Genomic DNA, 27,692 nt, shown 5'->3' with positions numbered 1-27,692 from the left:
ACCCTTGCAATGCACAGTTCAGGGCTCCATGTTACAGTCACTCATAAAATTTATACTTCCAAAGCCTCATGCTTTTGTTGACCATCTTCGCTAGCATGTAAGTGCCTATTTTCTTCTGGTTACAGGATAGCTGATTGCTCACCCTGAAGCACAGAAAAAACGAAGACAGCAACTGTAATACAGCAAGCATTGATGGACTGTCACAGAGCACATTCGGCCATGAGAAGTTTTCCTGTACCTCATACTTTTAAATTCCACCATTGTCCTGTTTTCTTAGCTGAAAGGTGTTATAAAGCACTATTTATTTTCTCACGAGTAAGCCATTTGGATGAACATCGCACGGACACAGCAGAACAGATCTCTGCGCTCAGTGTTTTCTCTTGTATGACTTCTGTGGAAACTTCCTCTACATGCCAGTGAGGATATATTTGGCCTCCTTTAAATATACTGCATCATTTCAGTTTGTCTGCCAGCAACAACAATGGTGAGGACAGAAGCCAAGCATTTAAGTTTGTTCGATAACACTCCTTTTCCAGAGCTCATAATGATCTTTTAAGGAAATAAGTAGGTGTGTATGTTGATTAAATCTCAAAAAAAACCTTTCACAAAGTCCTCTCTGCTGAAATTCTTTGCACACCTGGGGTTTTGAATTTTGGCTGTGTTTACATTGCTACAGTGAGCATATTGGTATTCAGCACAGTGATACCAGTTCCCAGACTGAGGATCCTTCAAGTAGGCAGCATGTGGCTGAGACTGAAGGAATTCCAAGACACTATGCATATGTCTGGTTACACTGCACTGGAGAGGGGTCCTCTCTGCCAGTGCTGATTATGGTAAAATTAGCATGTAATAAACACCTTCGTTTTAAATGTGCGTGTATGTATGCGTATGTGATATGCTTTCCTCCGGTTAGCAGCTTGCACATGTTAAGACTAAATGTACTGAAAAGCAACCTCCAGATTAGCAGTTTGCTAATGTAGGATATAGCACCTGAATCTGTAATGGCCCGAGAAGCAGGTCTGAAGTGGTATTTCTCAGAAGCATTAAGTTACAGGAGGAGCATAGCCCTCATCTGGAAAAAAGAGAGAAAAGCAAAACAGCACAAAGCTCAAACCTGAAAGGTGCATTCCAAGTTGGCATATATGTATTCTTCTTAGCCCATCTCCCCACAAAGACAGGTGTGTATGGGGAGCACACACTCTGAATTAGAGCAACCCAATTATAATATTTCCTACAAAATTCAGGTTATTGCAGCCTTCACCAAGTTACAAGCCCTCAAGACCAGAGAGTACTTTCATAGACTTCCCTAACCAAAACTGACAGCTGCACTCCTCTGTGGTAATTCAACTGTAATCTGCACTGTGACTACAAGATGCCCACTGAGTTTGCATCTTGAATCCTGCAGATTTCCTTTGTTTTCCAACACAACTAGTAACGACGGTAAATCTGGGGAGAGAAAAAAAGATAACATGCTCTTACTGTTTTAAACTCGGAGAAATAAGCACTGCAGGGAGCACTGATTTCCAAGCTAGGATGAGGGCCAGAAGCATCCTTCACTCTTACTGCTGTGGGCAACGAACAGGCATTAGCAAAAATACGGTCTTTATTTCCTGTGGTGGGTCAGGTGACAGGTCACAGCAGGCTGACCGCACAGCTACCGTTACAGTGCACGGCTTGCACACAATGAAAATGATGTGGTAGAGAATTTGAATAGAGAAATTTGGTTATGATCCAGGCTGTTGATGGATCTGTTGAGATAAGCCTTTTAACGCCTCGTAAATGAAATGTTAATGTGCAACTTCATTCTTAACATCACGTAAGAGTTTTAAACAGCATTTAATCTATAGACCTCAGCCTATTTCTTGCAGACTTTCAAAAGTTATAGTTGTAACTCTTGCTCTGAAAGGTACCTGCTTTCCTATTTCTCTCAGGCCCACAAACCATGCCTGTCTTCATTTCATTGCTGGATGAGAATGTTTCTCGTATGTAATCTTATCTTCTCACTTACCTACTCCCCAATATTCTTACAAGCTTCTTGCCTCAACTGTTTAAAAGGGTAGGTGCTCTACGTTCTCCCGAGGAAGGCCTTTTCAAGGATACATGTTTTTTCCACGTATGCTGTCATCAAGGCACAGACTCACATTTAAGCAAGAAAAGTGACATGTTCTACAGAAGCAGCTCCCACTTTCTGGGGGACCATTCTGCTAGCAGGCAGACAGCTTAAGTTTCAACCCACTGTAGAGATTTCATCAATGCATCTCTAGCAAGCCTGGTAGCTTTGGTCAGTTAGGTGCTTACCTCAGCAGCAGTTGCAGATCAAGCGTAGACTGCAGGTTCACACAGCTGATCCTTCTAAGCAAAATACTGCAGTGTCCAAGGAGAAGGACTCAGGCTAGGTGAAAATTTCAAGCACCTGCTCCCTCTGCTTTAGGCATTTCAAAAAGGGGAACACAGAGTGTGTTGCTGGCAGTAAGCACCCACAGCCATTGGAAAACTTGAGAAAAAGACACTGGGTATAAATACAACCTTTTTTCACACACCACACCCCCCCAAAAAGGAATAGACTCATTGTAGACAATGTAATAATTAAAAAAAAAAAAAGGCATTAACAGGCTATTTGCAAAAGAACACTCATGATCTTGTTCCACAGCAAGCACCTGAGTGGGGAGAGCTGACAGGGCGTGAGCAGCCATTTTAAGAAGTTGGTATAATATGAGCTCTTTATTTTGGAGGAGGCCTGAATACATGAAATTAAAAAATCATTTTCCTCTCCTTACTTCAAGTTGACATCTTTTTCTGAACAGGGGCAAGACAATTTTAGTTCCCCAATCTGGGCAAAGCAACAAAGAATTTCTTGTTCGCCACCCCTGATTTAACAAAATGCAAAACATACCAGCCATCACAGTTCCTGACCGAGCTATGTGCCTCTGCTGATCTTGGTGAAATCCTGCCTGCTAGGAGGAGGGCAATTCCAGGACAGCGCCCAGGAGGAAGCGTCATAATGACAAGAGCACTGGATTAATTAAGTAGCTAAAGTGAGATACAATCCCAGATGATGCTGGATACTTCTACCACATCCATTCTTCCCTGTCTTAGTTCTCAGGATCTTTTAAGAAACTGGGTGGAGAAGGGAGGTGTTTTTAAAACAAACAAAACACCAATCCCACACCACCCCCCAAAAAAAACAACCACTACCACCACACATTGGAAAGAAAGAAGATTATGCCAAACCTTATTTACAGCCTGCAAATGCCAAAGAATATAAGCAACAAGAGTAGGTGAAAAATGCAAGTGCTTGCATAGACCCCGTTCAAGCCAAACGCACTAGGACTTTCTGTGCTTGTGCAAAACGTGCGCAAAGCCTCATGCTGCAAATAAGGGAGCTTCAGCCTTGCTGTCAACTTTATGTAGTAGCCCTGAGTGCTATGCAAAGAGTCAAGGGGACATCTGGTTCCTTCAGAGTGAAATGCAAAACTGGGTTTGTACTGCAAGTCTATCCTCTGCTCTAGATTTCCTCACAGTGTTGCCCTCCTCTGCCCCCTCAGTCTTACCCAGCTTCTGGGCTTTAAAAGAATAATCCCAGCTCTACAAAGAAACATTTTCCTAGACACAAGCTACCTTCTCAGAGGAGCCTTCCTCAGGCAGGTGAAGTCTGAGGGAAGGGAGGTGGGGGGGACAGGGGACAGTGACATGTTTGCTGACCAGAGCTAGTCTGAAGCACGGATTTTCCCCAGCTGGGAAGGGTGAGCCTTTTTCCTTTCAATACAGAAGAAGATAAAAAGCTGAGTTGCAGAGCAAGTTTAGTGGCAGCTGCTGCCTAAAATTTTACATTTTGCAAAACGGAGTGGACTGGCCGCTGTCACCTCTGCGGACTGTTGCTCAGGGACTCCTCTGGGGAAGCCAAAGTGAAAGCATGCCCTAACAGAGCCCCCAAGGTCTTCCTGATGGGGAGCCTGGCAGCCTTTGGCTGAGACAGCCCGAGCAGCCACAGGAGGGTCCTTGCAGGCTGGGACACTAGTTCCAGAAGCTTTAGGCATCTGTATGGGAAATAGCTGCATGTGAAGGATCCTGGACACAGGGCGGGGGGGACACGGGGACACAACAATCAACAACTGAGAACAAATAACAGACAGACGGGGAGCAAGCGTGGGAAGAAGCATGCTAAGAGAGCTCTCCCTCTCTACGTGACGCCGAGAATGGAAGGGGATCCCAGTGGAGACCGAGCAGAGTGGGAAGGAAGGAAGGAAGGAAAAAAAGGAGATCTGAATGCAGATTTCGTGGAGACACAAGAGACAGGAGAAACAAGGGCTTCTTGTTTCATGATCATCGTGCCAAAAGAATCTAACCAAGGTTTGCTTCATTCAGCATCAGCCTGCTAACTGATGAGCCTCTGTACAGCACAAAAAATAGCTCCAAGTACTTCTCAAGAAAGTCTTGACAACAGAGCTGGCCCACCCGGGGACACTGGAGAAAGAGATGTAACTTTGGAACAAGTTTTTGAGTTATCAGCACTGATCTGAACTGGATTTTCAAAATAAGCACTGCAGCCAACAGGCTAAACTCATTGGAAAAATCTGTGCTGAACTCTGAAGTTTACTGTTTACAGCTGCTGACAGTTCGGTCCTAGGAGACAGAAAAGCCATCAGCACAAGGCTACTGTCGGGGCAGTATGAAATTTAGCCAAAAAGTCTGCTTTTTCCATGAGTTAAGCCAATGCCGGAAAGTTTAAAGGGTCCTTATCACCTTCATCTCTGCTTCATGTGTGAAAACGAGTTATGACCTTCCACCTGCCCACAGCACAGGCAGACTCCCTCTGTCTTTGGTTTTACAATAGTGTTTTCCTACTTTTTGTACTTGTTTTTCTCTCCTCTGTTGTGGGAAAGACCCACGTGGACAAGAGGGGAAATTACTGGACAATAAAGGGGAAACAATGACACTGACAGCACTCAGAGCTGTAAAAAGCACAAAGTAAACACAAGAGAAAAATATTTTTTCCCTTCTACCCTTGTTTGTTAAGCTGTTAGAGGTGTGACTTATTTTTGGCCAAAGAGGGGAGAAGGCAATGTTTACAGCTGGTAATAGCACTTGCTTTTTCAGTTTGTGTCCCTTTGAAAAGGCGTAACCTGAAAAAAACAAGCACATGAGTATTTTGAGAGGCTACACAGGGGAAACAGAAGTTCACGTCCACCTCAGTGTACTGCTCTCCGATCACAACACTGGTATGATTCTAACCTAAGGGTATGCTAGGAGGCTGATAAAGCAAGCTTGCAGTTTAGCATGAGCCAGCTTGTTTGGGACTCCTAAATCATGCTTAACACCTTAAAAATGCATACATAACTCTGTAGCATCCCTGTTGTTCAAGGAAAATCAGAAGTTCAGAGAGGAAGCAGAATCACAAGCCTGACAGTCTTTAGCAGCAACACCGAGACTCTCTACTGCAGTCCTAAATATGGCAGAGCTATGAATAAATAATGTGCAATGAGCAGACAGTTGAGGGCTTTTGTGTGCTGGCCTTCATTAACCAAACAGGGAGCTGAATTAACTTCTAGTACTCTAACCCACATGAGCCTTTTGGACACCCACAAGAGTCATCAGATCTTAGTGAGAATCCTCTTACTCCCCACTCAACTCTTCCCACAGTTTAATTTTAATTTCCCAGATGCATAACCCATACGGGGAATACTCATGCCACAGGACTTCTCAAGCTCCAGCCACTTCTCATAAGTATTACTGACACAAATCTTGCTTCCCTTCTTCCCGGTTCTATCTTAGGTATTGACTGGTAAGTGTCTAGTTTCTAATTAGGCCAGATATTGGTTGAGGCGCTTGCTGCTTTCATTAATTCAGATGCAAATAGCAGTTTAACGGGGATGCATAGTCAAAGCTCCCACCACGTTAAAGCAGGTTACCCACATGCTGTGGCTAACCCAGAAGTCTAACCAGTAGCTAGAGGAGCCCCTCTGGGGGCCACCAGCTGTAACAGCACATCACCATGAACCTGCACACTTCAGGGTTTGACTAGAGAAGTAGAGGAATCTCATCAAGCGAGTCAGGGATTACCAGCCAGCACCAATCCTAAAGATGATCAGCTACTCAGGGAATAGCTACAAGCAAAAAGGCTTCCTGTGGTGAGTGATACATGGCGAAAGCTCAGCTTGATGCCCGTTCCCTTGCTGCGTTACCGTTTTGCACACAGTAAAGAATAGTTTTATCCATCCCTTACACCTGCAAGGAAAACCCAACCATGACCACAGTGCATATAGATCATGGTATTCTAAGTCACGTACTGATGTGCCCGATGTGGGAAGCAAGTGTGTGTCCCGCTCCCCATAGTTATTTTACTGCACAATGACAACATTTGAGAGAGGGTGAGCCCATGGAAGAGCAATGCAAGTGAAGCCTTTAGGAAACAAAAGTTGCTAGAGAAGAAAGGCAGATGGAAAAACAGAACAAGATGCATAAAGCCTGTAGAATAAGAGTGGCAAGAACAACTGTAGTTAAAAGGAAGAACACTTCGTTCCCCGGTATAAATGCTTGCTTACTTAATTGCCTTCTTGATCTGCTGGAGTTCTGCTTTCGATCATGATGCACAACGAAATCGAGCACGTATATCCAATCCACCACAAGCCTAATAATATCCACAACCCATCTCTCCTCTCCCAGCTTCCAGTTAAGAGATTCCTTCCAGTGCAGCGGGAATCATGTTTGGAAAACAGTAAATATCTGAGCATCATACAGACAATAACAAAGCAGTGGCTGTTTGCTTTCATTAATCAAAGCTGCTCTCTCCACATATACAAAGCTTGTTTTCTCTGGAGAACAAAGAAGTCACAGCACACTAGGAGGAAACAACAGAGTAAGGAAAAACAACAGCTGGCAGAAGTAAAGTGTTTTCTTTCCTGTTGGAAGAGTAAAGCCTCCTGTTTTGCCTTCTTCTGATTTTTTTTTTTTTTTAAACTTTCCCCCTCAAACAGCAATAAAAGTGGGACTCAGCTTACCCTAAGCCCTGGAAGAGGGAAGAGGAGAAGCAACATATTTTGAGGAGAAAAAGGTAGCTGGAATAAGGGGAAAAAAGGAAGATCTGTGCTCCTACCCCACCCCAGCGTCATTTCACCATATCACAGTGTGGAAAAGTGAGAGTATCCACTGCAGCAACAGTCATAGCCTTGCAGAGAAAGTGGAAGCTCCAGCACAGAAAGAAGTCTCTGAAGGTGCTGATGCAACTCGGCCAGAGGCTCTCTGAAGACCCTCCTGGGTTCCCTCTTGCTAGGAACAAGTTTGCCGCACTTGAATGCACTGACAGAAAACACCAGCCTCTTTACAGTGAGGAGCAGTGTGAAGAAAAGCAGAAGCTGTCAACATGAAGATATTACATTCCCAGCAAAAAGCTCTTTAACTCTGTCAGTCTCTCTACCTTTACCAATCCAGGACTGACCCAGTTGTAGGAATCTTAATTCTTAAAAAAAACACTAATTATTTTTGCATGAGTGCAGCTAGTCACCAGCTAATGCTCACGACAAGGTATTACTCTCCCACAAGGCAGACCTTCTCTGGAGCATCCCGCTGTAAGAAACCATCAATACTTCTGTGAAGCAGCAACATTCATTTTTAGATGATCATAATTTAAACTGTATTATGGTGAGATAGATCTATATCGGTGACCCTCAAACACCTGGATTCAATATGGAATACTTTTTCCTTATCAGACTCGGTAAATTTTTTTGAAACATTAAAAAAAATAGAAGAGATTAAGTCAGATTCCCAAGTGCCTTTCACAGAGACCTTCGCTTCCCACCTGTGAATCGCTAGCAGCACCTAGTGGCCGCAATAAACTAAACAGGAGATTTTTAGGTTGATCATGGAATGAAATACCGGGAAATCAGTTCTGAACAATGTTTATCGACTTTTTTACATGATTAGCTTGAATTACAGCAACACCAGCGTTACACAGATTCTCCAAAATGCTCGTGTTATTTCTGTAATCCAAGGAACTCCTCCTGCCTGCATCAACCTGGATTCAGCCCCAAGGGCACTTCAGGTAGCCAGAAACCGCCATCAGCATAGCCTGTGCTACACCGATCCGAGCACAGTAGCAGGAACCTACATTTTCCACAAGGCTAGAGAGCATCAGGAGCGTTCCCAGAAGCAGCATACCATGTTCACATGGCATGCAGGAGCATAACCTGGGAGAGGGGTGCTCACACAGCTTAAGAATAACTTTACACAGCGACTGTCAAGAGAGAGTACTGCATGCTGCTACACCAGTTCAGAGGGAGGAACAGAACAAAGCTCAGGGCAACTGACGATCAGTTCCTCCTATCTGCTTCTGACAGCTTCTCAGGGGGCAGAATGCACAGTACGGCTGGGACAACTAGAACATCTAAAATTGATTAAAATGTAAATGAAGATGAAATTAAATAGATTAAAACGAAAACGTAGATGAAGCAGACAGAAAACCTCACAAATTGCCAGCTACTGTAGCAACTGCTTTTTACTACCAAGAAAGAAAAGAAACTAAAGCAAAGGGAACATACAGATACTTTTATTGCTCACCTTTTATACAACAGCACACCTTCAGCCATTTTCTTTCACAGCTTGACAATGTTTATGTACACAAAAAACCCAGCAAGAAGCATTATGTGGCTTTCAGTAAAGGAAAAAACCAAACATTAGAACATCAAACTCAGCCAGGCTTTGTTTTCTGCAGCAATAATAAAAGGGCTTCCTCCAGGCAGGAACTAATCTTCCCAGGCCGTAGTGCATTTCTTTAAAAAGACAACCCCCAAAACAAATTGCCCTAGATTTGCTGAGCCAGTGGTATTAACTTGCAAATAAAATAAATTTCAGTTTGTCATTTCTTCTAGCTGATTTCAAGTAAAAATTAGGTTTGGAGGAGGAGCAACTTGTTTTGGATGGATGCAGGTCAGTTTGAATTGCTACACCTAACTACAGGCCTACACACACTATTGGTTCACAATTTAGCTTAGTTTTAAATGATCTTTGCAGATTTTGGCGGCGGTCAGTCTTCAGAGTTGAGCAGGTGGGAAAACTTTGTTTAGCAGGAGATAAGGCTACCGAACATGGCATCCGCAGTAGAGCTCATATAATAGACAACAAACCTGTTTGTCAGAGGGAGTTCACTGTGCGTGCACGCATGTGTGTGTAACACCTTCATGACTAAAACAAGAGGTCAGCAAGCCAAAAAGCAATACTCGGAACTGATTTTAGAACATGTAATTGAACAATGATTAGGGGGAAAAAATGCAGAAGTTCTGTTGTGTATTATAATAGACAAATTTGACCAGACAGCTCTTGACATTTCTCTAAATCAAAGCGGAAAGCAAACACAGCAGGTAGTTTCAGAACAAGAGTGTTTTGAGCAGAGGGAACCAGTCCAACATCTAAAAAGCATGGCTATTAGTCGATGTTTAGGGTGCAGTGGGTAGTGATGATGCATTTAATTCAGACAGGTTGAGGGGCAGGGGGGAGGAGAGGTCTACAGGAAGTTGTACTTTGCTCAATGCAAAACATCCCACCCAAAGAGATTCTACCTGCCACATACAAACCTGTACTAATTCAAGCAGCGATTAAACCAGGCCTCTGAAACCAGTTTTCTATTATGTGAGCTCTGCTGAAGCAAAAGTTTTTAGCAGCCTCAGCTCGTGAAGTGTCTTCCTTGTCCAAAGCCAGATTGATTATACTGATAACCTCCATGCTGGAAGTGCTGCTCAAACTGCCCCCCTTGATTAAAGTTCTGTCCACCTCTGCCCCCCCAGCCTCCTCCTTGGCCTCCACGGCCACCCCGACCGCCACGGCCACCCCTCCCTCCACCACGCCCACCCCCTCGGTCACTGTGGGACCCACCATCTTGATATCTGTTTTCCTGCTGGTAGCCACCACCACCCCCCCCTTGGTAGCCACTTCCTGAATATGAAGACGACTGGTAGCCCCCATAGCCTCCTCCTTGGTAGCCACCGCCACCACCACCACCACCGTGGTAGCCACCCGTTTGAAAACCTGCATCTCTGTAGTTGCTTTCCCTGTAGCTGCCATCCTGGTAGCCACCACCTCCACCATCTGTCCAACCTCCTTGAAGCTTGTTTCCTCTTCCGCCTCCTCTGCCGCCATGATCATAACCACCACGTCCTCCTCGTCCCCCTCGATCATGGCTTCCTTGCTCGTGACCTCCTCGCCCTCCATATGATGAGTCATAGCCTCCTCTTCCTCCTCGGTCGTGACCCCCATGGTCATAACCTCCTCGCCCTCCATATGAGGACTCATAGCCACCTCTTCCTCCTCTGCCACCACCTTGCTGCGGACCAGCCTCTGGTCTTTTCTGCCATGGTGGCATCTCAGGAGGTGGCGGTTCAATTTCATTGGGCCTTCCTCCTCTGTCAGGCACTCTGCCCATCAGCACCTGCAAAGGGAAAGGGAGAACGGCCATAGGAGTTGTAACATCTCACAGAAGAGTCACACTTACCGATACACACCACAAACAGCAGCCGCTCAATGGTTCTTACATCTAGAGGATTTCATCAAGGCAAACTTCTGTATGTTTGAATGTGCAGACCTTTATCTCCAATTAATAAAAATTAAACAGGGATTATCTAGTACTCGGAGCACTGCTAACAAGGCATGTCTTGAGACCTGGATTTTTCGTTCGAACAGCAGGCACACCAGTAGAGGCAGCATCAATACAGTCTTTCACTAAACTGTTCACTAGTGCAGACTGCTAATCTCAAACAACCACAAGTACAGTGCAACACAGTCTCTCTGCTAAATACTACTCTGAATTGCTGTAGAAGCCATTCGCTAAGATGGTATCTTTGGTAAACCAAGTGCAAAGATTTTTATTTTTCAGTAAGGACACACACAGACAAACTTACACACCAACAAACAGGTATGAGACAGTGCTAAACGGAGTCGAGCAAGACTCCAGAAGGTCTTTAGCTGCCCAAGGATGCTGTGACATTAAGAATTTAGCAAGACTTAAAACGGGACAGGACACTTGCATAGCTTCAAGTTTTAAAGTGATATAACAAAAAAACTTGAATAGAAGCGGGTTACTTTATGTTATGTCTTGGAAAACATTTAATATTGATAATGAAGATAAGCTAACAGGATATGGATCAGCAGCAGGGCAGTATTGCATTTCTAGTAAAACATACATACGGTCTCATGATAGTCACATCTGTCTTCCCACTTAACTTCTTTTACATTCCACACTCCAACTACACTAAAAAGGTGTAAAAATTATTTGGGGTGGAGGGGGATGTGGTCAAATCACCACACCACCATTCCATCCTAAATGAATTAAAATATTGCCTGAAATACAATTGGTACCCAAAATGGAGAAAAGCATGTATGTACACTCACAAATTTTAAAGTACCAAGTACACTGCTGTACATAGCTACTGGGCTTCAAGTTCAGCACATGTACTTTGGTGAGCCTATTATTCCTGTAAAATCATAATTTTTGAAACAAGGGAAATTTCTTAGTCTAAATCATATTCCTACTATGTCATTGCTAAAACTGCACACTTGACTATAATCTAACCCGTGAGATCCTTGCTTTGTGATATTAATACTTTCTACTTACATAGACCAGAAACACGGTTACTATGTAGGTATTATTTTAGACACGGTGACAGAATTAGGTAGCAGCACTGTAATGACATCAGTAATTCTGATAAGACAGAGCAGGCCTACTTCCACTGAAAATAATCAAAGGTATTTCAGCAATTTTTTACTGCCCTTGAGAAGGGGCACTCTGAACCTAAACAGGTGGAACTGCAGTTCCCATAATGCACTGATGCATAATCTGGAGTACATAAACACCAAGTTTCTTATCCTTTATTTCCAAATTCCACTTACAATCCTAAAAAAAGTAGGATTTATTACTACATTCAAATTACTTAAATATTCATAAGCCATTTGTCACTAAAGATACCTTATTAATGGCACATGCAGTCTTCTCTCGGATGGACCCACTGCTTGTTCTCATAATCTTTGACAGATCCTGCCGAGCTGCCAAAAGATTTGCAACGGAAATAGTGCACTTAGTAGATAAGAGGGCACGTTTTGGCTGGTAGACTTTAGCCAGTTTTTCTGTTTGACTCTGTTGGAGAGAAGAAAAACAAAACACAGTCAGCTAAAGTAATAGGAAAGCAATGGGACACCTCACCAAAAGAATCAAATCAACACTGAAGAACAAGACACTACTGCAAATAGAACAAAAATTAATATAAATACAGTGAGAACTACTTTGTAACTAAGAATCAGTGCAACAAAGCTAGCATTTGTCAAATTAATTTCTTAAGTAATATAGGAAATAGTATTCTGACTGAACTGATGAGACACCGATCTTCTGACAACTGTAAGATTAACAATATATACATGCACACTGTATTACTTCCAGGCAAACACAGAATTGTGTCATATAGTTACAAGAATTACTGCTAATGTCTAAAAGATACTGAAAGTGAAACATGTCTGTGTCCAGCCTCCAGACCTCCTTCTGTGCCTGCATCCTGACCCACACCCATTCCAGTTAGGCTAGCATCACCGTTATCTCCAGCCCTGTATCAGCAGAAAAAGCTGTGTTAACTCTTTCACGCTCTTCATTCCAGTCAGCTTCTTCAACAAAGGCAAGCCATCAAGAGGTACTGGCAGAACTAAGCTCTCAAGTGCTTGTTCTCATTCAGTCCTTTGTCTAACACAGGTAGTGCCCAAGTTAGAACTGAGATCCTACAGGTCAACTTTGCCTTGTATGCAATCTCTCTTCCTCTACTGCCTTTTGGCATTAACCGTACTGGCTTTTTTGAACGCCTCAAAAGCATGACAGTAGTTTTCCAACTGACAGACACAACAGAAGTCTGTGCCACCAGCCATGAGTTAGTACATGAGTTACATCTATCTTCAGTTATCAACAGAGTATAACGTGTGATGCAGTTAGGATAAACCAGATTGCAATCTGCACACAGACAAAAGGGCTGCTTTTTGTCTGGACTCCAGATGACAGCAGTGGGGACAGGCAAACCAGGTTTTCCAACAAATCTCTTGACAGGGCAAGAACTTAGGAGCAAATTTTAAAATCTTAAAATCTTATTTTCCATCTAAAGGCAGAAAACTGGAACTGGGAAGAATTGAGAGTATGTATTTCCAAGTCACTCAGTGGTAAGTTTTTAGAACCAAAAGCTTCTACTTTTATATTACAAGTTGAACAGGGTTTATTCAAAATGAAGGAAAACATGCATGCCATTTACCTGACACTGGCTAAAGACAGGAGAAGCAACAGTATTCACCAGAGCAGTAGTATGTTTTTCCTGGCAAGTTTGACTGAGCTCTGAGCACACTATTTTGGTGCTATGATATTATTCTTTTAGGTGAACCTTGAAATTTTTGAACTTAAAAACCCCTAATAATAGACTATAAAGTTTTTACTGTGTTTTCTACTATCTGCAGAAGTAACTATTTCATTATACTGCTGCATTCTGATACTTCTCAAATTTTAAAATAAAATAAAAAAATTACCATCATGTATTAAAGCATTGCTAAAAGTTACTGTTCAAATAAACTGTATTGCATGTCTGACATACTATAGCCACATTCTCCAATTTTGTATTGTTATGGTCCTAAAAAATTTAGATTTGCATTTCAATAGATATAAATGCATATAGACAACTTATGTTTTTTGTGAAAGGATTTCACATAGCTAGTCAAGTTCAAAAACATCTGAGAATTCTCCTAGAAACAACAAACAAACATGGATTTGGATGCCAAAGCTATAACACAATTAGAAGTCCCTGGTTTTTAACCTAATCCATGCTTTTGCCCATTTTCATTCACTATTAAAATATTCAAACAATCAGTTCTTCAATCACCTACTAAAAAACCTGAAAAATATAAGGTTTAAGAGATAGGACACCAGTAGAAGTCCTGCTCAGGTGATGAAACAGAAAAGGGGAGAGGTCACAGTTCATTATTAAAATACAGCTGCTTTTTAATATATCATTTATCAAGAAAAAACACTTGATGATTCATGTGTCACAGTTTATCACTAATAACTCAGTCTCAAACACCGCCAGCAGCATAATTAACAGCATGTTAGCAGATCTGGTTTAGTCCTAGAAAATAAGTGATATGTACTACTTCTTAAATCTCATCATTCCTTTTTCACTATGAAATATAGGAAATAGGGAAACCATGTAATTATTTTTAAAAGCAGAATATGTTACCACATACTCAGAGAGAACAGACGTCATGTCACAGCCACTTTCACGGTTCAAAGACAAAAGAAGCACATAAAATATTACCCTGTCTATGAGGTAAGAACAAGTAGTGCCTTAGCAGCTTTTCTCATGTGCATCTGTGGAGTTGTGCTTGCAGACACACTTTGAGTTAAGGAAATCTGATCACTGTGGACAGCACAAAGTAAGTTAAGGGATGGTCAACAGGAAGATGCTTTTCTACCATCACACAGACACAGCACTTAACGATTCACGTTATGGCACTCTGAACGCAAATGGTTGGATCAGTAATCTCCTCTTACTATTTTTTTCTAGTGGTCTACTTAACTGCATGTTTTGGCTTCGGTGTACAGTTACACATGGTCTACCTTCTCATTTTACATACTATTTTAAAATCCAACAAATCACTTGTAAGTAAAAAATTTTTAGTCATCTTACAACGTCAAACTTCTTCACAAACTCAAACCAGACAACTCCTGTGGTTATTTCTTACTCATGAAGGATGAAACAATGAAGCAGTTTTCCAGAGATACTTATTATAAAGCATTACCATCAACCAGGACTTCACAGCAAGTTGTTTGTACCTTAGCTCTATCTGACCAGCCAAAGGACTGCACAGTAACATCCAAACGTTTGACTAACAGTTTTCTTCGGACTTCGTATTCATTGACTATGGCTTGATTAATTGCTTCAATTTTTTCCTGAAACAAAAATTTGCAAACATAACCTATAGATTATAGGTAAAACGTTTCTACTTAAGATAATAAACTATGCGGACGGAAAAGAATAAGAGACACAGAGATACTAAGCAGGGCTTAAGCCCACAATTATCTACCTTGTCAAATGGGCCCACAGCAAGCTATGCTTGCTGGCACTATTTTCCTGAAGGCTTCGAAGGCTCTGTTATCCTCACATTCAGCCTTCTACCATTTCTAACAGCACAGCTGTCTGTTTTTCACAAGGGACGTAAAAATTGCACACACTGCTGAGGCATTTCTCATCAGGACAGAGAAGCAAAAGTGAGAAAATAATACATGCAACGAGCTGAAGGAGATGTAAGATCATACGTAAGTCCTAGGAACCAGGGTGCCCTTACCTTTTTAAAAAGTAGTAAGCTTAAGGACAAAGATAGAGCAAAGATAGAAGACTAAAACTAAGTAAAGTACTGTAAGAGGATCTTGATTAAAGCACAATCTGCATACAGACAGGACAACAAAGTGCCCTATGGGGAAAAGCCATCGCTAGAAACACACCTGATACCAGACAGTGGTCTAGTCAGAGCAACAGCTGAGATTTGCACCATTAAGGAAATGATTTATGTGTTGGCTGAAGTCTGGCTGGAGGGGGCAGTAGGGCCCACTTTCAGCCTCACCAATGCAAGCATTGAAGGAAGCAGACTCTTGGGAGCAGATGAGCTTCAACCTTAAGCAAGAGACGCAAGAGAGACTTGCAGTCTTGCAGCAGTAACCATAGCTTTGTGCTGGTGCAGCAGCAGTATCTAACCCAGACACACTGCTTCTGCAACAGCAGGTGACAAAACTCAGCTGGAGATGATTGCAGCTCTGCCACCTGGGTGTACAGCCTCTCCCAGCTTCCACCTGCACACCCACTGCTTCTGGGAGAAGAGGCTATGAAGGAAGCAAACTACCCCAGCAGCACAGAAAGAAAGGAGGAAATGATGGGAAGACCCACAGGTTAGCTGGAAAGAAGCCACAGGAGGGGATGTGACACCATCTCAGCACTGCTAGGTCACACAGAGAGTGCTGCCAAGGGGCAGGAAAGGAAGGCTTAAGCTACTGCACAAGCACGCAGGTCAGCACCACCACCATAAATCTCCTTTATTTTGAAAAACTTTTGCCTGCATCTGGACATACAGATTCACGAGCCTAAGATCTTATCAGATGCTGAACATTGATTGTACCAACATACATGTAAAACACTGCAAGAAATTTTCTTCTCATCTTCAGAAAGAGATAAGAAAAATCATTTTGCAACATTACACACAGAATCAAGATCAATACTTTATATACCTGAAAAAGGTAAACAGGCTCTAATACCTGCAACTACTTACCCAGTGAGCTGGTCCCAGTTGTTTCTTCAATAAAGGTTTTCCAACATGATTAGGTGGAACCTTTGCTAGGGTTTCCTTCAGCTGTTAGGAGACATATAAAAATATAAGCATTGGCTAAAAAAAATTAGCTTTTCAAGATTCAAATTACAGGAGAGGACTTTTGGACAGCCATCGGCATGACAAAGCAACCCCCAATATCAAGTTGTTTTCTCTGGGACAGAGAACCAAGCACACTTCTTTTGGAAAGCAACTATTTTTATATTTCTAGCTATAATTATTTAAAAATTAAGAGAAGGGACTACAGAGTAGATCTACAGTTAAAACAGAAAGATTCCATGAGGTACAGCTGCCCTTGAAGACAGAGGGATTATTCTACACATCATCTCTTTAATTCAGAAAAAAACTCATGCTTGTATCAAAAAGGTGGTATTAAGACTATGTGAAATATAACATGACCTAAAGAAGGACCCCTCTTTACAATCAGAAGGAGAAAATCTTCAAAATAAAAATTTAAATTTAACTTGCATTTTAAAAGTTTGGGCACAACTTCAGTTACTTTTCCCCATCTCAAAATTTCTGAGGACTTCAGTGCAAAGAAACAGAGTACGAGAGACAAAAACTTGGATCAAAACAGGTTGTCGTTATGAAACTTCACTTTTTCCACTGCTGCAAACCACATTTTTGAACTTCCTTGGCTGTTCATTCCAGCAGCTGATTTAACACATTCAGTGACCTGTTTTTCCAAAGGTGCTGAGCACAATTTGTTTAACTTGAAGATTTTAAAACCAAGTGATTTCAGAACAGCAGAGGTAGTAGCTCATTCAAGTATCGTCAGTTTCTTTTTTTAATGTGGTAGATCGTTAACAAAGAGAGTGAATTATACAAAGATCCTACTCCAGTCTGTACTATGTATGTGCAAAGAAAAAGGTAGCCTGATTTTTACAATCACAATATTGCCATTCTAAGAGTCGCTTTTTAAAAATAAGAAAACTTTAGGGTGATCTCTTCTTATAACTATCATCTTACAGACAAGAGAGAAAATTTTCATGCTATGTTATTTAAGTTTTCACATTTTGTTTGTGATGTATTCTCATTTACAAAGAGAAATAAGTTTTTCAGTTATTAGTCAGCTTTACTTTCTCCTCAAATACTACCAACATCTGAAGTGTTCGGACTGTAAACACCACAGCTATATACGATTTCTTAAAAACTGTGTAGGTTAGAAATTCCTGATGTATTTTATTACACTATAAGGACTGTTCACAGTTTTTTCAGTATAACCACCTATGGCTATAAATCAATGAGATAACATTCATATAACCTTAATGATTTTGCAAGGTGTATGCAAGTTTGACTTTAAAGCAAGACAACATAAAAGAAAAGTCAATTAGTAAAACATAACAGAATTCCCAGATTAAAAAGATTTTCCTCTACTTCATATTCTGTATTTTTATAGTCTTTTTCACCAGCAAAGCTTGCTAGCATTGTTCATTGTTAGGAATACTTTCTACCTTTTATAGAAAATGGAAGCACAGATTTCTTACGTATCTAACTATTTAATGCCTATGACAATGCCAAAAACAGAAAAATGAACTGCTTCCATTCTACACCTTGGATTTCTGCCGAAAACCATCCTCCTCTTCTTAAACAGGTCAATCCAAACCGATTTCTTGCAAAGAACTGAAGCACTATTTTCAGTTGCTTGGATTTGTTTAAGTACAATGCAACTAAACTGTTAGTCAAAAAACTTCTCTGAAAGTATTTTGGGGAACTTTGTAATCATATCTGTTCTTTGACGTTCACAAAGGTTCTCTTCTGCTGTTCTGCTCTCACCTATCCTACAAGTTAAGTCACTTAACTTAAAAACTTTCTGTCCCCCACCTTTGGTCTCTGCACTGGACAGTCCATTACATTTCATTTCTCTGCTTTATAAAACATACTCAAACAAAAGTAAATTTATTTAAAAAAAAAAAAAACAAAAAACACCAACCTGGAGAACACAACATGTAAAGGAACAAAAATAAATGGAACCATGAGAAATGATGAAGCCTTAGGGAAAAGGTGTAAACTTGACTTTAGTTACGACACTTTTTAACCAAAACATTTTTGAAACAGTAGGTTCCTGTAAAAATTTGTTTAGGTGTATTTCTTGGAACACATTTCTCCTTAACCTTCTTCCTGAGGCCTAAGCTCAGCATTTTCCATGTCTCCTGCAACAGGTGATGACATTAAAACCTAGAGCAGAGTAAGAAATACCTGACCCCATAAGGCAATGATAGCAGCAGTCCCTGACCTCGTGCCTTGGCAGGGAAAAAGCCTTTAAATTCATTTTCAAAATCCTGATTCTTGGCATACTCAGTAAACCATATTAAGTCTCCTTCACAATTCAAACACTGGAGTTTCACAAGAGGCAAATCTCTCCCTGGTAGCAGAACTATTTTCCATCAAAACAGTAACATCATAAATATTCTAGTTTTGTTCCTTTGAATCTTACTTTTTTTTCAATTCCACTGAAGAACTGGAACATCGTTATGTTGGCTGGAGGCTTGGACATGCCTAAAGCAATACATATGCCTTTTAGCTCCTGAAAGACTTCACTGCCACCTCCTTCCTGTGCTTTTTTAGGAGGGGCGTTCACACACAGCATTCTGGCAGCTTCCAGTTCTGAGATGAGGTATGCTGGGGTAAGAAAAATTAGATTTCAGCATCAGATATAGCCGAGTTAAATTATTTTAGAACCAGTGAGAACTCAAGTGCTTACAACCAACAAATGTGCAAATGGACTGTTTTAGAAAGAGTTAGGGCTATAATTTTGGTATCCACAAAACACTCATATTTCTAACAATCACTGAGCTCAATGCTAGAAACAACAAACGGGAGAAAGGTTTAGTACAACCAATTAAAGCCTGGAAAAAATTCCTATGATTCTGACAGGTATTAATCACAGAGTTCAACAGAGCACAGCTCTCTTCCTTCAGGCTTTGCCCAGCAAAGACAGGAGTTTAGGAACATGGAAATAAGCAGGATGAGAGATTGGGATATGCACTTTAAGCTAGACAAGCAAGCACTCCTTGAGGCTCTAGGAAACAAAGCAAGGAAAGGAGTAGAGAGAAGTGAAATGTTGGATGAATCTCCTCTACTTCCCCAGGCAAGATGCACAGTGGAAAAATAACCCCACTTTTAAAAGTACTACTGAGAATTCAGGTTTATAATAATTCCAGAAAGGAAGGCAGTGACTGATGAAATAGAAGCTAGAATGCCTGCAGCGCTCTCCAGTATCAGAACTGCAAGAGCCTACCATCACATTACAACACATTTGACAGTAAACACTGTATTCCTGCCAGATGGGATACCAGAGTTCAGCTTCTGAGCATGGCCTTATATTACCAAAATGTACATCACAGAGGACCTCTGGGATAAACTGTGTGTCACAGACAAGCCAAATTTCTTGACTGGCTTGGCTTACAGAGAATAAGTTGAAGGGCAGGTTGCTTGAGTAACAAATATTTTAAATATTTTAAATGCAGTAATTACCTCACTTCATCTGACATTTTTGAACATACTATCAAAACAAATTCAGATTAAGTCTTACTACTCATCTTCCTCCTACTGTTGAAATACAGGCACCTACTCTGAAATTAATTTCTTATATCTCAGCTGAGTGCAGAACTAAATTTCTGTTTTGAAAAGTTAAAGAATCAGCAGCAACTGAGGAAGTAAATAAAACACTAATTTAGGTTTAATTTAAGATCAGATTAAAAATAGTATTACAATTTCTAACTCTGACACTTGTAAAAAATCTTTTTTTATTGTTAAATGTGAATCAACACCACACATTTTTTCCAAATTTAAGTTCTATTTCTTCTCCTCTGACATTTCCTAAGCAGGAATAAAACCAATTTAGGTATTGAGACCTGCTGGGTGGAAAAGTAAAGGGAAGATGTCACTGTTGCTACTGCTAACTTCTTTTCAACCAGCAGAAAGCAACATTGAAGCTATTTACTAAGGGAGATGATCAAAAGAACTGGGAGTTGGGATAAAACATTTTCTTTTTCACAACAATTCCAATTGTTGGCAGAGTGTAGGAAAATGCAAGTCTTATTCCACCTTACAAGTCATCATGGTGGGGGCTCCAAAATGATGACGCATCTGATATTAGCGATCATTTTTACAACCCTTCTAAACAAAGTTCAGTGGCTAAATCCTGGCAGAAGTCTTCAAACTACTCCCTCTTCAGAGTACCTTTTGAGAAGTAATAGGACAGACTTTTTGCTAGTGAATGTGAAAAAGGTTAATACTCAGAATATTTTCAACCATATACTGGCTACAGAATGACTGGTCAGTTCATGAGACCCGAAAGTATAATATTCTGACACTGTAAATTACAGGGAAAAATAATTCATAATTTTAGGTAAATGTTTTTAGACATTGCAGTAAAAAAAAGCAGTATCTCGTTAAGCATAAGAAACAATACTGATACTCGCACAAAAACAGGTGCAGCACCCTTTTAACTTACTAAGCAGCAAGAGACAGTTCTTTTGATTATGAAGGCGTTTTGTCACATCCCCTGATGTTAATGATGCATATGGACAGTTCATTTCAGCCAGCAACCCACTCATTTCGAGTTGAAATTCTTCTGCTTCGTTTGGACCTTAGAAGGAAAAGAATAATAATTTGTTTACAGCTAATATATGTACCTCTGGCTATGATTAGAATGAATTAGCTCTTAAAAAAAAAAATAATACTTTGCTCCAGTTGCTATTTAACATTAAAACCCTGCTTTTAATGGAAGCCAAATGTGTTCTTCGGGTTTCTCAAAGACACAGCACAACCTGTTTGGAGCCATGATATTCCTCATTATTGTAAAATTATGTTTCACTGACAGCTTTTCCCAGCTACAACAGACAGCCACTGGCAACTTCTACAATGAAAAGTGACATTAAAAACATTACAAATTTTACAGGGGTATTTTAAGTATCAACTAACTGTTCCACTACAAATATATTAGATAGTTCTGATAAAGTCATGAATAATATGGTTTATGAGCTCTCATGTTTTTACTACTTCTCCCTGTAAGCTCACATTTGTCAACTGATCTTATTTTGTACCAATATCCTTTATAAAATAATTGTCATGTAAACCAAAGCTTAGACTGATATTTGTGTCAGAAATTAGTGAAACTAATCTGAATTTGTTAAGCCAAGTTATGCAAAAAATAGTAATATATGAGAGGTAACAGTTTTTCTTCTTTTGAAAAGGGACTTCAACCCAAAATGCCTGTTACTTATAAACTCAAGTCACACAAAATGAAGGTAGGACTTGATGGTACTACAGATAAAATGTTTCTATCCCTGTGTTTAGTGAATGTTTTAGAAGAAATGATGGACACTTCAAAAACAGAGAGAAAAAGGAAAAGAACAGATGTTGAGGTGAAAGGTAGCTATCTTTGGCCACTGAGCAGACTGAAAGTTAAGCTCATAAAGGCATTATGAGTTAATACACTAGATATTCAGAAGTACAGGTTATCATACCAATTTAACAATTTGTTAAATTTGTTAAATTTGTAGAATATCATGACCAGTTGACTGAAAATAACATTTTTGGAAATATAAGGTTTGCTTCCTCCACCAAAATGATAAACAAACATTTTCAGTCTCCTTCTCACAGTGTGTTTCCATAAAGATGGAAAAATACATAGTAAGCACAGAGTTAAGGTAATCAACAATAAAAAGAAAATATGGTTACCATAGTCACGAGAATGTTTCCGTGAACAGTAGGTATTTCTTATATCAAAATTACAAACAGAAGTGTTGAAATAAAAGTATGCTCATGATCTAATTAAAAGACCCATTAATGTTTCCTTAAATCCATCCAAGAACTTTAAAAAAACTCGATGGTTAAACAATTAAAAGAAAAAGCTAATTTCAGGAGAAAGACTGTTTGATCCTCACTATTATTTCAATCATTATTGGCTGTTCATTAGGCAAGTTTGAGGTAGAAAATATCCAAAATCTGACCGTGTGCAGACGATACTCCCTGGTACAACAGATTTAGCAATTGTCAGCCCAAATCTTTATGGCATGCAAGAACACACATTATGTGCATGTTTGTGCTAGAGTTATGGCTACTTACTGTTAGTTGCCTGCACATTTTCCTCTAGTTTACAGAATAGGCGTAACTCAGATACCAACCAAGCACAGAGTTTGGTGAATTCAGGGGAACTGGCTCCACGAGAGACTGCCTGAGCCAGCGCTCCGTCATCTAACAATGGACCTTTGTAACTGACAAGTAAAACAAAAGCACAGTTTATTAACATTTGCTGTGACTGATGTCCTGTGATAGATTTATTTTATGCTGTATACATATCAAGAGCTACACCCTCATCACATCTGCAATGCTGAACATCTAAACTGATAAGATTCCTGCACTGAACTGTGAGAAAAAGCATACTGAAAACATCTGAGTAAACCCAGCATTTCCATGCACATTAGCTTGCTGCCAAAATGACTGTGTCACAAAATATCATCATCAAAGGTTTCATTCTGGAGAATGTTATCACATACAGCGGCAACTTCTTTGCCTCTATCTCTTGAAGATGGTACTTATAATATACCTATCTAGGGCAACTGCAGTTTCAAAGTATCATTCTTGAGCACTGCTTTACAGTATGTTGAATAATTACTGCTGAACTAGTGCATCTTTTCTGTCATTTCCTATCATGTATTAAAGGGTTGCCATGCAAAAGAAAGCCTTTGATACAAATGTTACAAAAGTGATCTGCAAAACAATATCCTCTTTTGAAAAATTACCTTAAGTGGGCAGAAGAAAAATAAATAGAATTAGTTCTTTGCATAAACAAAATAAGCCAAAAATCAGGCCTAGTGTAAGAAAGCATGAATGTACAGATCAGGTCTTAGAAGACATGGTTTTTAGGACATCTGTGTACTGATACTCTGTCAGGGGGAGGAGGAAGAGGAGAGAGAAGATTGCCTTATTAACCACGTAGAAGCACTAAGTCAGAGCTTACCAGAGTATTTAAGAAAAAAATGCACAGTATTATTTTGATATACTGCACCCAAAACAGAAAGACCTCCAAGAGTGAGCACAATCAACCGAAATCCCTCTTTCAAACTTCCAGGTAAAGTCACCCACTATGTCACAGCAACCCAGTGAGTCCAGTCAACTCTTGGAAAACCTCAGAAGTAAAAAAATCTCTCAAAGAGCAAATTAAAATTTTATTCTCCACACTTTGTTCTTGTGCTTAACATTGCATATAAAGGATTTGGTCATCACTGTAACAGCCTGTTGCTTCATCCAGCCAAAACAAAGAAGCCACACTCAAAAATAACTTTTACCTCACAAAGCAGCTCGATTAGCGACACAGAGTTAATCTGACAGCAGCTGGTGGGAAGCTGTAATCTGATGTGCTATAACCCTACTACATTACCACCGTAGGCCAAACAATTCCAACAGGCTAATTAGAGCAAGTTTAAGTCCTGTCCCACAGAGGTTTCAGACCTACATATGTGTAGGAACATCTGGGACTCAACAGAAACATCCAGTTACAGATCAAAGTAGAAAGGAAGTGATGACAGGCCTTTTGCTTTGGCAGGATCTGGATTTAAGTCACTGGTCACATCAGAGGCCCCTTTTCTAGAATTTTTATTTGACAGATATGACATCTTGACTGCGTTATCTCTGATAACTATGACTTCAGCTACACGTCTATTTGGCCAGTAATCCAACTTGCAGATTCCTGACTGCAAGCAGCTTTTTCCTTCCATTCCTGCCAACGGCACATGTTCTAGAGCTAGCATTATGCTGTCCGGTTTGTTTGCTTTTTTCAATAGTTCAAAAAACTGACTTACAGGGCAAGAGGCCACTATTTGAACACCTCGAGCAGAAATCCAAAAAGAAACAACTCTGATGTGCAATGCTATTTAAAAAAAAAAAAAAATCAAGTAATATATTCAAAATGTCTTCAGTACCTGGTTAGAAAAAATAAGTTGAACTGTGAAGGATCATGGAGCTACTGCCAAAGCTTAAAACCTCACCATCTTAACACCCCAGTCTTTCCAGACACAAGGAAACAGAAGTCCCTTAGTCATGTGCAGTAGTTTTCCCAGTGATTACCAATACTGTTGAACCCCCATGTCTTTCACCCTCCAAATTTTCTTTTCAATCACTGTTGTCAGTCTTGGTTGATATGACTTCTTTTTTAATCTGCTTTCACTGTTTGCTTTATTTATTTTTTTATGTTAAAAATTGACAGCAACACTTTCTGTCTATAATTACACAGATAAGGAGCACAAATCACAAATCCTTCAAGTCAGTAATATCCTGTTAAACATACAGCAGAAAAAAGAAGTCGATCATGGTATGTGCATCATGGCAGAGACCTTTTCACATTTTAGTTGGAGAAATACCTGCCAAAACAGAAGCCTATTTGTCAAGCTTTGGAACTATCATCACCAACTTAGCCTGGAAATATAATCTTTGTTGGAGCATAATGACTCTAGCCACAAAGTGATTTATGGGAATGTGGCCAACATGAGTAAATACAGCTGTTTGCATAGAACCAGCAGCAGTAAAATTGTAGCTGCTTCTTGTCTGAACTCTCAACAGTTTACAGACATGCAAGCTTACAGTAGGGCACGTTCTCCTTGCTCTCCCTTTCATATTTATATAACTTTCACTGACTCTGACAGAGTAACAGGTTTAAGCAACAGAAGTTTCCTGTGCTGTATTATGTTAAAAAAGAAAGTAAAGGAAAAAAAACAGTCATTTACAATTTTTTTTCGTCTATTATTTTTCACTAAATATGAAGCCTAAGTTTTCCTCTCCCCTAACTTGTCTTAAAAGGTTTCTTTCTCCCTTCCCTCCCCTCAGCTAGGGCCGCTTGATTGAACAGAGGGCTCACAGATGAGATGGCACCAGAAGAATCAAGGAGACCAGCACGCAGGAAGGGGTACAATGTTTGCAAAGGCCGTACAGCTCAAAACCTGCCTGCTGGGCTTGCTGCTTTTCTCAAACCCAACCGGCACCATCCCCAGCCCCGCTACGGGGCCGGCACCTCAGCTCTGATGAAAAGGGACCATTCCTGGGCCGCGGCCCTCCGGGGCGACACCGGCCCCGCCTGCCAGAGGCCCACACCGCGGCCGCCCTCCCGCTCCCGGCCCACACCGGCCGCCCGGGGACACCACGGCCCCGCCAACGGCCGCCGAGCGCTCCCCTTCCCCCTCCCCCCACCCCCCCGCCAGCGCCGCCCCGGGACAGGGCGTCGCTCGGCCCCGGGCACCTACCCCAGATCCTCCAGCGACTCCAGCACGTCGCTCTCCAGGAGCTCGAACTCCATCCTGCGGCGGGGCACGGAGGGGGAACCTGCGCGACAGCGGGACTCAGCGCCCCCGATACCCGCAGCGCCCCCGGTACCCGCCACCTCCCTCCCTCCCTCCCTCGACCGCCCCCCCGCAGCCCGGCCCCGCGGCGGGGGGGGCGGGGGGGGGGCTCAACGGTCGCACCCCGCCCCCGCCTTGCGGTGTGGGGGGGGAGCGAGGAGCCCCCGCCGCCCGTGCCCGTGCCCCCGCCGCGGCCCCACGTACGCTGCTCGCACGCTGCTGCGCCGCCGACTGCCGGGTTGGCATGTCAGGGTGGGGAGGGAGGGAGGAGCAGGGCCCCGGCCTGACCCCTCACCCGGCCTCTCTCGGGCCACCCCGCCACCGTGCCTGACCGGCGCGGCCTCTTTCCGCGGCGGTCCCCGCCTACCCGCCGAGCCAGGCAGCGTTGCTAAACGGAGACGCGGGTGCGAGGACGGGCGCCGGGGTATTTCTGTGGGAAAGGAGCCCGGGACGAGCCAAAGATCCCACGTTTCGGTTCAGGCGGCGCCTCGGGCAGGCCCGGAGGAAGGACCCCTCCTCCCCGCCGCGGAACCCACGCTGGAATGTGCTGTGGCGAGCGGCGTCGCGGCAACGGACGGAGGGGGACGGGACGGCGGAAGGGTCAAACCGCGTCAGCGAGCGCGCGAGCGAGCGCGCGGCTCCCCACCCGCGAGGACCCCGCGGCACCACCGGGACCACAAATCCCAGCGTGCCGCGTGCCGCGCGGGGCCCCTCGCGGCCGCCGTAGGGCCGCCTCCCGCCGCTCCTCTGGGGCCGGGGCCGGGGCCGGGGCCGGGGCCGGGGCCGGGGCCGGGGCCGGGGCCGGCGGGGCAGGGCAGGGCAGGGCAGGGCGGGGGGCGGCGGCGGCGGCGGCGGCTGCGGCTGCCGTGGGCCCGGGACGGCGGGGGCTTGCGGCAGCGGGTGTCGCGGTTACCGCGGGAAATAAAAGTAATAAATTGAAATCGCTGCTCCCGCGGGTCTCCTTTCCCGTAGGCGGGCTTGGGCGAACCGGTGGGCGACGGCCTCTGTCTGCCCAGGCGGCTGGGAGGCCGCGGGGGCCTGTGCCCTCTGCCCCGGGCCCCGGCGGGGCCGGCTGCGGCGGCGTCTCGGCGTCCTACCGGTGATGTGGGTTTTGAGGCTGCTGAAGCAGTGCTGGCCATACCAGAGCCTGCCTGACTCGGTGCTGACAGTGAAACTCCTTCAGGCAATGCTCTGGCAGCTTTTTAAAAAAATATTTTAAATTTTGGGGGCCGGGGAGGGTATAACGCCCTTCACTTCTTTCAGTTGCTCAGTTGCCAGCATCTCCAGAGGGAAAGCCATGCACATGGATAAAGATGCATCATTAATAACGGAAAACTCAATTACAGGATTATAGCGGATAATTTTTCTTGCCCTTTCTAGTTCTCTCGGGCAGCATTGCTGTATTGCCTGGCACGCAGCAGTCCCGCAGAAAGCACATCAGTACTAAAAAGGAAGCCTGGATAAGAGAGCAGAGTATGTCGTAATGGCTAGCCCATGCCAGAGAAAGCCGAAAGCGCTCATGCCAAAAATAATCCCAGCCCATCAAGAGCAGTGAGTTGATGCTTCAGCAGGAGAGTCCTGGCTGCCTGCGCTTCATGAAATTGCCCTTGGCAAGCATAAAGAAGAAAAGCTGTGGTCAAAGAAGGAGGGATCTTGTAGCCTCAAGATAGGTAGGAGGACAAAGAAACAGTACCTTGAAGGGCTATAAAGAAGTAATTCTTCGCTAACAGATGGTTCAGTCACTGGTTCTCCTATTAAAGACAGGTCAATCTACAGATTTACAGGAAAATTACCTTCTAAAGAGTAAAATCCTTTCCTAATGTGAAAGGATTAGTATGGGCATTTTTGTTTCTTTGTGTATTTGCTTCTAGTTATGTAGTGGTTGGTAAAGAGTAGCCGTAGGCTATTTCAGTTTTTTAAAAAACAAAACCAGAGTAAGGCTCCTGGCAAGCTGCCTTATCACTGCTGGTCTAA

The 27,692-nt window shown here is 42.4% G+C and overlaps 2 protein-coding genes across 6 annotated transcripts in view; one reads left to right on the top strand and one right to left on the bottom strand.

Annotated features, from left to right (window-relative positions):
• RASGRP3 (RAS guanyl releasing protein 3) overlaps positions 1 to 8,401 on the top strand; it is a 60,201-nt gene extending 51,800 nt beyond the window's left edge. For both annotated transcript variants that reach the window (XM_009471835.2, XM_087776968.1), the window contains one exon: positions 126 to 8,401. In XM_009471835.2, coding sequence (XP_009470110.1) covers positions 126 to 134 — 9 coding nt within the window. In that variant the 3' untranslated portion in view covers positions 135 to 8,401. The remainder of the gene's footprint in view (positions 1 to 125) is intronic.
• Positions 8,402 to 8,526: 125 nt separating this feature from the next.
• On the bottom strand, positions 8,527 to 26,454 carry TSLIG3A (tRNA splicing ligase complex subunit 3A). Of its 4 annotated transcripts, none has more exons than XM_087776971.1 (9): positions 26,086 to 26,454; positions 25,623 to 25,701; positions 22,453 to 22,601; positions 20,837 to 20,971; positions 18,815 to 18,999; positions 16,321 to 16,401; positions 14,834 to 14,950; positions 11,951 to 12,118; positions 8,527 to 10,417 (listed from the first exon to the last, which is right to left on the bottom strand). In XM_087776971.1, the coding sequence occupies exons 2-9, from the start codon at positions 25,673 to 25,675 to the stop codon at positions 9,656 to 9,658; spliced, it is 1,650 nt and encodes a 549-aa protein (XP_087633097.1). In that variant the 5' UTR covers positions 25,676 to 25,701; positions 26,086 to 26,454; the 3' UTR covers positions 8,527 to 9,655. The 4 variants fall into 4 exon arrangements, with proteins under 4 accessions (XP_087633097.1, XP_087633096.1, XP_087633099.1 ...); XM_087776970.1 differs by lacking the exon at positions 26,086 to 26,454 and adding an exon at positions 25,923 to 26,002; XM_087776973.1 differs by lacking the exon at positions 26,086 to 26,454 and adding an exon at positions 25,923 to 25,983 and having other exon boundaries at positions 22,512 to 22,601.
• Positions 26,455 to 27,692: the final 1,238 nt, after the last annotated feature.

This window comes from Nipponia nippon, unplaced genomic scaffold, assembly GCF_047370975.1.
Source record: "Nipponia nippon isolate SJK-2023a ecotype South Korea unplaced genomic scaffold, ASM4737097v1 scaffold_4, whole genome shotgun sequence".
Lineage (NCBI taxonomy): Eukaryota > Metazoa > Chordata > Aves > Pelecaniformes > Threskiornithidae > Nipponia > Nipponia nippon.
The sequence above is the reverse complement of the archived record's forward strand: the minus strand, read 5'-3'. Positions and strand labels throughout refer to the sequence as shown.

Bases quoted from the DNA above. Each gene is read 5' to 3' on its own strand.
- TSLIG3A (XM_087776971.1), bottom strand. From the start codon at position 25,675: ATGGAGTTCGAGCTCCTGGAGAGCGACGTGCTGGAGTCGCTGGAGGAT. The intron at 20,972-22,452 runs GTAAGTAGCCAT...TTTCCTTCTAAG, and splicing joins AAATGTGCAGGCAACTAACA to GTCCAAACGAAGCAGAAGAA. The intron at 16,402-18,814 runs GTAAGATTCAAA...GTCTCCTAACAG, and splicing joins TCAGTGGAATTGAAAAAAAA to CTGAAGGAAACCCTAGCAAA.